Source organism: Pteropus vampyrus, unplaced genomic scaffold (assembly GCF_000151845.1).
Source record: "Pteropus vampyrus isolate Shadow unplaced genomic scaffold, Pvam_2.0 Scaffold53, whole genome shotgun sequence".
Taxonomy (NCBI): Eukaryota; Metazoa; Chordata; class Mammalia; order Chiroptera; family Pteropodidae; genus Pteropus; species Pteropus vampyrus.
The window spans coordinates 7,418,591-7,429,256 of record NW_011888834.1 but is presented as its reverse complement, the minus strand read 5'-3'; the positions used below and the strand labels follow the sequence as shown (position 1 = coordinate 7,429,256).

The 10,666-nt window shown below is 34.0% G+C and overlaps 1 protein-coding gene across 1 annotated transcript; it reads right to left on the bottom strand.

Annotated features, from left to right (window-relative positions):
- Positions 1-1,865: 1,865 nt before the first annotated feature.
- On the bottom strand, positions 1,866-9,888 carry FGB (fibrinogen beta chain). The gene is made up of 9 exons (XM_023530771.1): positions 9,877-9,888; positions 9,093-9,113; positions 6,471-6,662; positions 5,805-5,988; positions 4,650-4,877; positions 4,000-4,113; positions 3,515-3,640; positions 3,020-3,305; positions 1,866-2,438 (listed from the first exon to the last, which is right to left on the bottom strand). Exons 1-9 carry the CDS (start codon positions 9,886-9,888, stop codon positions 2,210-2,212), a joined length of 1,392 nt encoding a protein of 463 aa, XP_023386539.1. The 3' UTR covers positions 1,866-2,209.
- Positions 9,889-10,666: the final 778 nt, after the last annotated feature.

Below are 10,666 nucleotides of genomic sequence, written 5' to 3'. Positions count from 1 at the left end.
TTGTCACATACTTTCAGTCTTAACTGTATAATAAAATATATTACACTTCTCATGCTACAGCATGTGATTAATAATTTTCAACTAATCTTTTTATTATCTTCATAAAAGTCATGAGTTCATCTTTTTAGACACTCTTTTATATATTCTAACTGGGGGACACTATCTTTTTATTATTTCCAAAATTGTGATGCTCAAAAGGGCAAAATCAGATATGTAGCATTTATTACCAAATGCTATCTTAGAACGCTTACTCCTTTCTGTAGACCTAAATATTACATACCACCCAGGAATGGTCTCTGTGTTCCTGCTACTTGTATATTAGCTAAGAATTGACCTTCAGATTATCTACTAGAGTAGTTTTTAATTCGTGGCTTTATTTTAAGCTCCAGGAATTCGTTACATCCTCTGTGAGTATGTAAAGGTCATTGAGTGAAGGTCTGCGGAACACTGCCCTTGGATTGGAATCTTGCCATCTCTCATTCACAATTCAGTGGGCTTTTGCTACAGTTAGTCTTGCTGCAAAAGCTCTACTTTCAAGTATTTTGCATATTGAGTTTCTGTCTGTGCCTTTATTGGAAAATGGGTTCTACATATTTTTTTAAATATGTAGGGATATTTAGGATATGTGATACACGATATATTCATAATCATTGAATTTAGTCATCCAATATTTATAAATTTATGGAAATCAGCCTTTTTGGGAAGCTGGTGATTCTAGAATCAAAGATGAGTAAGAGCTCATCATTGGTGAAGGACAAAGGTATGTAAAACGATCAATTGAGGTTAAGGTGAGGCTTGAAAACGAAGAGCAATTTGCCAAGTGGATTTGGGGGAAGAACACTGTTAACAAAGGGAGCATCATACAAAAGGACCTGACCTTTCCTGGAATTGTGAAAAATTCACTGTGACAAGAATGTAGATGTGTAGGGAACAGGGGCAGGAGAGAGTGCTGGGACCAAGCGGCAAATCATTTTCACTCCCGGATAAGGAATTTGGACTTAAATTTAAATAACAAGGAGATAACATAAAGCAGAAAAGTAACTTGGTCAAAATTTTCTATTTTTAGGACAATACATGTTATGGCAGAGTAATAGAGTACGGTTAGGGATAGAACAGAACTTACAGCAAGGAAACCGGATAAAAGTTGAAGTTGGATTTGATGAGGAATTAAGAGAGTGACATGTTTCCATGACAGGAATAAATCACCTTTGCTTAGATGCAAAGGTTATGAGAATGAGCTTCAGCACAGTAAGTTTTCGTGAACATCTGTGGCGGTGATGCTACATTAAGGGAAGAAGGACCAAGGTCATGGTCCTTGGAGGGCAGTTGGAGTGAAGTGATGAGAGAATATAAGGTTAAAAAAAAACCAAAAACAAATGTTGAGTTGATATGCTCATTTCTTGGGGAAACATAGAAAGAACAGAAAATCTACTTCTACCTGGGTTCCGGTGTAACTATGTAAAAAACAAAAACCCAACTGAGGCCGATAGGCCTCTTTTCCTGGGACAATAGGTAACTGCTCCTTCCTACCTCATTATTTCCAGAAGAAAAAAAAAAGTGAAGACTTGATCCTGACTTTCTTCTTGGGATCTCTGATCCCTAGTTCTGGCTAAATGACAGAGTGGTGGTTTTTCCATAGTACAGAGAGAGATTCTGAATTTTCAAATGTTCAGTGCCAATTTGTTAGCTTGTTAAGCTTGTGAATGTTTCCCTTTTCTTACAGGTTCAAAGCCTACCTCACTGACCATGTGGATTACAAAATTTAAAAGAAAACATTAGTTTATTGCAACAGAGACTGGTTTAATTAATAAATCTTTTTAAAAGTTTTCTGTGACAGATCTTACATAAATAAATATTTAAAAGTGGACTTTTAAACATAAGCTTTTATTTTGCCTCACAGTTTTTCATAAGGATAGAAAATTCCTCTTCCTAATGCGAAACTTTTCACAATCGACTGGAATTGAAATTATGAACAATGATTGTCCACAATTATTCTTTTAGTTACTTCTTGATGAATAATATAAATGAAGAATAAAAAAAGAAAATGGTGTGATAATTTTAATGTCATTTATCCTGAATACTTTCTTCAGAAAGTCACACTCACAACCTTTTGATAATTTGATATAATATACGAAAGAAAATTCCAATGACATAATATACAAAAATGTTGTTACACATGGAAGAATAAAAATCTATGTTTTGGGGACTATTACTGTGGGAAATAGGGCCTGATCTTCATGGACATCTTCTTCATCGAATACCAGGACCCCTTCCAGTTCATCCATACCACTCCGTCGTCTGTGCCGTGTTTTGCCATGTCCCAGCTGTATTGTCCACCCCAGTAGTATCTGCCATTTGGATTGGCTGCATGACATCTATTATACCACCATCCGCCACCATCCTCTTTAGAACACTGTTTTTCGGGATCTGCATTTACCCTGAAAGGAAATATATTTAGGGCTATTAGAACTACAAGTCAAGTCCATGCAAATTACCCACAGGGCAGTGCTGTGTGCAGTACACCTTCCCTCTGGTTTTATAGGTCAAGTCACACTAATACACCAAAGGCTTTCTCTGCCCTATAGCAAGAAAGGGAGAGAACTGAACCTACGTGGCAAATTCACTTATATCTTTTATTTTATACTGATAGCTTTTGGGTTCCTTAGTATTAGAAAACCCTGAAAAACTACATGAAGGTTTTAATATACACGTTAAATATAGAGATACAGAAATTTATCTAAACACTCATACTCAGAAGGTCAGAGTGCTCTCATTCCAGCTCCATCTGTTATAGTTGTATGACTGAGTAAGTTACTTACTCTCTCTAAACTTCATCTGTAAAATAAGGGTAATAACGACAACCTTACAGTTGAAATGCTTCAGAGTGATACATAAAGAGCTTAGTACAGTGGCTAAGTGAAGTGAGACTTATCAACCACATTAGTTATCATCATTAATGATCCTAAGCAGCAATGTTCGAGGTGGCTTTTACAGCAGGTAGGAAGAACATGACACATACCAGCCATCATTATCTCTGTCGTACGTGCTGAAGAACATGCCATTGTGAATGGTCATTGTTCGGTTTTCTCCCACCAGTTGAGAGGCTCCTTCCATGAGGGCGTTGCCAGCTGTTCCCTTATATTTGTTCACTGAGATTTGGTACTTGTCAGCCTCGTTCTGTATAGTGAATCCTCCATAGCGTGCCTTCACCTTATCTCCTTTCCAGTCCTCCATTTCAATCAAAAGTTCTGTGGGTCCCATCTTAGTAAGCTGGCTAATTTTATCATTTCCAAGCCAGTACTCACCTAAAGGTAAACAGAATAAAATCTCACCAATAATAAAACCTTTAGAAACTAAAAACTGCCTTTCTTTTCTTTTCTTTACCTTTCACACTTTTCGTAAACTCTTCTTAACCTCCTGAAATTCCTAAAAACAGACTTCTAACTCTGTTTTCTAAAGTGAAAAAAATATATATTTTAAACAGAACAATTTTATTTTGACTCTCAATTTTTACCTGGTAGGCCACAGTATTTTTTCCCATCTTCATTGGTTGCAATATTTCCAAATCCTTGTTTATATGGATTCCACTTCCTGCCAAAGTCAACACTACCATCTTGACGATTCTGAATTACTGTCCATCCTTTGAAGGAAATAAAAACAACACATGTTAACCACTGACAAATAATGTTGCTTTTAGGGGAATATCTGAATTCTTTGTCCACTTAATTTATTTTATGCCCTCCTATATTTAGTGCTTCAAAATAGATATAATAAAGAAATAAATATGAGAGAAAAACTGTAAAAATCTTTTAAAACTACAAGTGTTATATCTTCCCCCAAATTGCGAATCTTAGATATTTTATAACTCTTAAAATATCAAATTGAATTCCAAATCAAATGGCTCATTGTTAGTTATGTTAAAGCTAGGTTTTATATCTTGGCATTTAATGGTATCAAAATAATTACAGAATAATTTGTCAGCAACTATCAAATACTTACCTCCACCTTCTGTGTTCATATCACAGTATACTCTATATGGTTTGATAGAGTTGTGAGGCTGAATGAGATACAGTTCAGATGTTTCACCTCCATTCCTGACAATTTCCTCACATTCTGCAACCATAAAATAACATGTTATATTCAGAGAACTACGACATTATTACTTGGTCTTTAGTCACCAATTTTATAAAATGACTGATTACATAGGTTACTGAAGAATGTTTTATTTTAGACATTTAAGAATATATCATAGAAATTGAATCTTCCTTTTACTGAAAAATTAAACTCAGTTTTGAGTTCTATCAGCCAAGGGGATGGAAAAACCCTTCTCCACCTTTCCTGTCCTGTGACATCCATAAACTGCCAGCTGGAGAAACTCCTGCATCTGTTCTTTGTTCTGCCATCTATTCAAGCAAAGGTGTACATTACACACGTGGAGCTACCACTATCATTAAACGACATCCTGCTCATCAAAAATATGCAAATACATTAGACTACGTCAGAACACAGCACACTAGGGCTATCGTCCCAATGTGCTGTAATGTCATTTCCAGAGCAGGGAAATCCACTGGACTTTTTCTATTCTCTTAATTTTTAGAGAGTGTGAGTTCTTCTTCTGGAACCCTTCAGAAATATGTTTAACTAGTTACCTTTGCCAGACACCACAGGAACGTTGCAACTGACGGTGCATGGGGTGCGGCAGTATTCCATCTGAGCTGAGACATCAGATTCTAACTTCTGTATTTTGCTTCTCAGGTTTTCCAGGATTGAACGGAGTACACGAAGGTTAAGCGGGATATTACTATTCACTGTCTCATCTATGTATAATCGGTGCTTTTCCAGCTCTGAGGTGTACTCACTTATTACATTTTCATTTTCTGGAAAAACGAAATTATGTAGGAATAGTTAGCATTTTCTCCCAATAAGAAAACTAAATGTATTCAACCATACATTGTGATTTTGATTTTCTGAGAATAAACTAATGGACATTGAGCTACCATCAGGCAGTCATGATATGCAGTTGTACTTAGGGGAAATTATTTGGTACATGGCATATACCAATTAACATATAGTCTAGCTACTATACTAGTAATTTACCTTAGGTGTAAGTTTAAAAATTGCGTCTAATAATAATAGGTTGTTTTTTCTTTGGTGAGGAAAAGAGTAGGATTTAGGAAATAGTATTAGACTTTCCATCTCAGTTCAACATTTTATGGAGTGGATAGAGTTGATTTATTTATCTATCTCACATAAGTATAGCAGAACCTTAAAATTTACAACAGAGAGGTCATGATTCCTTTGAAAAATGTCCAAATCTGGGAAGGCTGCTCGCGGAGATGCCAGACTCACTAGCTGATTCCTAATCACTAAACCAATCTCACTCAATTCAGATCTCAAGTTTCAAAGGTTAGCTATTATTATTTGCAACACAACTGAGGATATTATAGATTACCCTTATAATCAAAACCTCAAATGTTAAATCTATAAATGTTCGATTTTTACTGTGTGAATATTGTCTTCTGAGTCACAAATTTCTTATAAACTAAAAATAAGGACTCACAGCAAAATTTTTCAGAGAAAATCATTCTTGCTGATGCTAAAGTGGGAATAAGAGTTGAATAGTGCTTATCTGACAAGTTGCATGTGAAGGTGCCTTAGCAAGGACCTTTGAGTAATCAGGACCATACTGAAAGAGCATGAATGCTATTTGGGCTAATCCAGAAATGTTAATCTCCTCATAATCATGGCAGTCCAACAGTCCCGATCATATAACAGAATCAAACAGAAAACATAAGGATATCTACCTTTTATTTGCTTCTGTCTCTTTTTCCACATGTCTTTTAGAACAGTCATATACTGAAAGGTGGTAGAAGATGTCTGGGAAACAGACTCCACATTATTATTTAACTCATTCACACTGTTTCTGACTGGCCTTTCCTGTTTTACCAAAGTTTCTTGCAACTGACATCCTGTAGGACACAACACTCCCTGCAAACAAATAAAAAAAACAGCCATTAGATGAAGAATTTGGGTTATGGGTATTTGCGAAAAAAGCACATAGTGAAAATTCAATTATATCATTAGCTGATATAAAAACTTGTCATTCAATTTTCTTTACACAAGACCAGAAATTCTAGAGTCTTCATAGTCCTAATAAGATGAAAAATAGTCCTTATCCAGAATAAATGTAATTAGGCTATGAAAATTTCACCACCCGAATAAACGAAGCGGGCAAAAATCAAAAGTAAAGGCAATACCCATATGTCCTCATTTGTAATCTTGGGCCCAGACCAAAGGAAACTAGAAAGGAACCCTTAACCAAAGCTCAATAAGTTTATGTATTTATTTCCAAAATAAACAAACAAAAATAACAACAATGGCAACGTGGATCAAGGCAGCTATAGGAAGCCATGATGAAGACAGGCTTTCTACACATGGAAGACCCACTGCAAGAGCATCAGTGCACCCACCAGGTCTGGGTCAGCGTGAAGACAGCCCCCAGCATCAGGGGGTTTTCTTTCTACTTTCTTCATGCTGGCAGCAGCTTTGACTGGACGAGCCCGATAGCCTCCTCCACTGATGGGAGGTGGGGCAGGTCTCAGGCTGGGAGCCTCTTCTCTCTTCTTGTCAAGGGGTCGATGACCGCGGGCGTCCAAAGAGGCCTTCAGAGAACCAGGTGGAAATGAAATGTAGCGTGTTATAGAAGAGTTGAGAGGTAACTATTCCAACACTCTCATTTTATAATTTAGGTTATCACACAACTGATGACTGGCTTAGGGTCCATCGACTGGCTAGTCGTTGGTGGTAAATCAACAGGTTGCTTAGGTCTCTTTAGTAACGATAGAAAGAAAATCTGCATAAAGCTATTGTACCTCAGGTAGTTTTTTAAAAGAGGCCCTAAATAAAGCTGCATCAGATTATGAATAATAATAATCTCAGATTCCTGAAACCTATAACTGAGACACGCAAGATAGTGTGTCTGGTATGTATTCTTTCTGATATACTGTCAGGAAGAGTAAATATTCTCAAGCCACTTGGTTACTAAATTCCTGTAATTATTGTTAATTATTTCTCCATCTTTCATTTTTATAAATTGATGATCAATTTGCCTAACTCCTGTATAATAATATCCTAAGACAATATCGATTTACTAAAACGCTAAATTTACTTAGAATTTGTCATAAGACAACCTTGGACTCTAACATGTTTGAAAAGGAATAAGGAAGGCACTCTGGAGCCAGGCTGCTTGGCTTGACCCTACCGCCTACTAGCCATAAGATCTTAGGCAAGCAAATTTATCTGTGCTTGTTTCCTTATCTGTAAAATAGGGATAATAATAGTTAGTATCTGCTGCATAAGATGATTTGTAAGGATTAAATGATTTATTGCATATGACACTCTCAGAAGAGGACCTGGCATGTAGTAAGCACTCGTTATTATTTTTATTGCAATCATACAAAGCAGGTACTATAGTTTAAGTAGTTTTTCCACTACTAATCCTAACCTTAATCATATCTTCTATTAACAAAAGTATTGATCTAAACCATTTTCATGAAATTTTCTACATGATTTCTTTATCAAACACCATGATTTTTTCATATTTAAAGTAATTCTCAAGATATGTGCATTGTGATTAAAATTATTTGTTAACAAAAAAAATTACACTAAGATAATGAAGTGAAAAATATGCAGTGCAATATAAAAGGGCTGATTTGAATTAACTGTATTACCATATGGTCTTTGTCGGCAATTACATCTTTTTGGGCTTAATTACAAATTAACAGATGACTAGATCTGAAGCAGAAACTAAGCAGTCTAGCTATTTTGTGAGCCTAGAAGTCATCCAATGACTCTATTTGGAATTTTATTGTCATTTACTCATTAAGTTATAATAATATTCAACATTTAGTGAGAAGGTGCTAGGCTTTAAATCCAGGCAGGCTGGTACCTGATTCCCCTGCTTAACTGCTGAATTTATACTATAATATATGTTATGTGTGATTGCAATAAAAATAATAACGTGTGAAGATTAGGTAAAATATACATGTTTCATTTCAAAGACATGATCTCAGCCAGAGCTGGTCTATTCTAACCAGAATTTTGTGAAACGTAGTTCACCGGTTTATTACAAATCAAATTATAACAGAAGGAAAATATTTTCTTTCTATTTCAGAGTGCTAGTAGACAGCATTGATGGTCTAGCTTTACAAGCAAAAAGGAAATAAAAACTATTTTTTTAATTATATGGGTATTTTGGTTTATGAAAACCACTTATTGAAATAACTAAAAATAGAAAATCCATTTTGAAGCCTAAACCAGTAAATTGTCTCTGAAGGGATTGGTTTGTGAGCAGGAATGTAAAAGTGCTTAGCCAAGTACTTTACAAATATTTACTCTTAAAACATGCTTGACATTTTTCTTACCTAACTCAATTAACCAGACAACTATCTTTTTATGCGTATAGTTTGATATTTAGACACTTAGGTTCCCTTCAAATTCAACAAATGATTCAAAGTGAATCACTTCATTTAAACATATTGTGTACTTTTCTGTCTAGTGTGATACACTATATTATATACAAGAAATTTAATCATGATTCATTTGATACTAAAATTAAAATTCTTTAAATATTCATTTCCCTAAATGCATGTCTATATTTTTGATATCTTCAAACCAATAGGAATAAATCAGCAAAACAGTACTTGAGGGAAAACTGTCCTTCAAATGAATAAACTGGGATACATGTTTCATAACCATCAATAATAACAATAAATACTACCTATGATTTAAATTTTCTCCTTTGGAAAAAAACCAGTATTTCGTTTCCTATCACTGCACTCGATCTATTCTGCTTTTAGATTTAGTTTAAAATTTTCATTCATAAATAGTCAGTAATTTCAAGAGCTATCTATGACCCTCCTTCACCAAAGAGACAACTACTATAGCTTTTTTTCTTTTAAAATACTTTTCTCCTATTATTTTATAGTCTACAAAATTTTCAGATTTTTGTCCTCATACTTGTAATAACATATTGCTAGGACTAAACGAAAACTGTAGTACTCATGAAAATAAGTGAGAAAAACACATCTTACCTTAGGTGTTTCATCTTCATTCTGGGAAAATAAAAGAGATAAACCAGAAACAAGATATTATTATTTTATTTTTATATAAGAAATATTATGTAACATTCTTTAAATAAAATGAGTCCCTGAGATTAACAATTCTACTTCACAACTAAAATCAATGTTAATTTCATTAAAAATAAATATTCACATGTGATTATGATTGTTATATTTTTATTAATAATATTAGTAACAACATAATAATAATTTTTAAAAAGTCACCTCATTTTCATAGTCACTGACATCTTGGGACTGGACTATAAAAACACATAATAGTAGCAGTAATAGATGTTTCATGATTTAAAATTTTTGGAAGTTCCAAGAAACCGTCCTTTGCTTGTGGACTTAACTGAGAGATCTTCAATCTTATATATACTTGAATCTTCTGTTAGATATGACTTTAGAAATGGTTACCTTCCTTAGTTAATATTTAATTTTTTGATTCACCTGTTGGCTAAACCGTTTTATCACTTGAGCAACATTTTCCCAGCAAGACTTATTTACTTGTCAACCAACTATTCTCTGTTGGCCGAATTTGGAAACACTGAAGTACTTCAATCCATTCAATTGGACAATATGATAAGAAATTAGGACATTCTTAAAGATATGTGTATCACATTTCCTGTAAATTAATGTGGATGGTGCAAAGGCTTAAAAATAATGTGTGAAGAAAGAAATATTTTTAACCCAAGCGCATAACATTGGACCTACTCACAAAGCAACCACTAACATTGTCGGCTCACTGAAGGTGTACCACAAAGGCCATGGTTTGAGGTAATCATGTAATTCGGTTTTTGAAAAGGTCATTAAAATAAAGAATAATGTTATATCACCATGTGTTTATCCTCTTGCAGACATTAATCAGAACAACAAAATTACAATTCATGCCTTATTTTATGATAGACAAACATCAAAAGAAAGTGGTCTTTTTTTGCTTTGACAGTGTTTCATATTTTGTCCTTTATTAATATTAAGTTAAAATGTTCAACAAATTTTAAACATTATTAAAATAATTAGTAGATTACAGATTCCTAAATCAAAATCATTATTATGGTGATTGAGTACATACCTAACACTTTATTTTTATATTATATAATATATATTGTATTGTTTATAGAACAATGTTATTTTAACATTAGTGAAGTCTTTATGCATCTATTTCAAATATAAGCTCAGACACTAACGTTGGTCCATTTCTTTTCATCATTTCCTATAAGCCAATAAATCCATCTGTCTCATCTTTTCATTCATTTGTTGCAATCAGGATTAACAACTCCTATAAGAATTAATAGGGAGACCAAAATCAACAACACATATCCCAGCAAGTGTGCTGCTTTATAGCATTTTCTGTTGTTTGTTTGTTTGTTTGTTTTTATGGAAGGTGAAACATTCTTATTAAAAATTTTTCAATATTTTATTTTAAAGACAGTGAGTTATCCAGGTTGGATCAGAAGAATATATTTGAAACTGCTTTGAATCAGACTCTTGATAATGGTATGAGACCCACTAAATTTTTTTCTTCTCTTGGTAAGATAGATTGCATT

Bases quoted from the DNA above. Each gene is read 5' to 3' on its own strand.
- FGB (XM_023530771.1), bottom strand. The intron at 6,663-9,092 runs GTAAGATGTGTT...GGTTCTCTGAAG, and splicing joins ATGAAGATGAAACACCTAAG to GCCTCTTTGGACGCCCGCGG. The intron at 3,641-3,999 runs GTAAGTATTTGA...TTTCCTTCAAAG, and splicing joins TATGAACACAGAAGGTGGAG to GATGGACAGTAATTCAGAAT.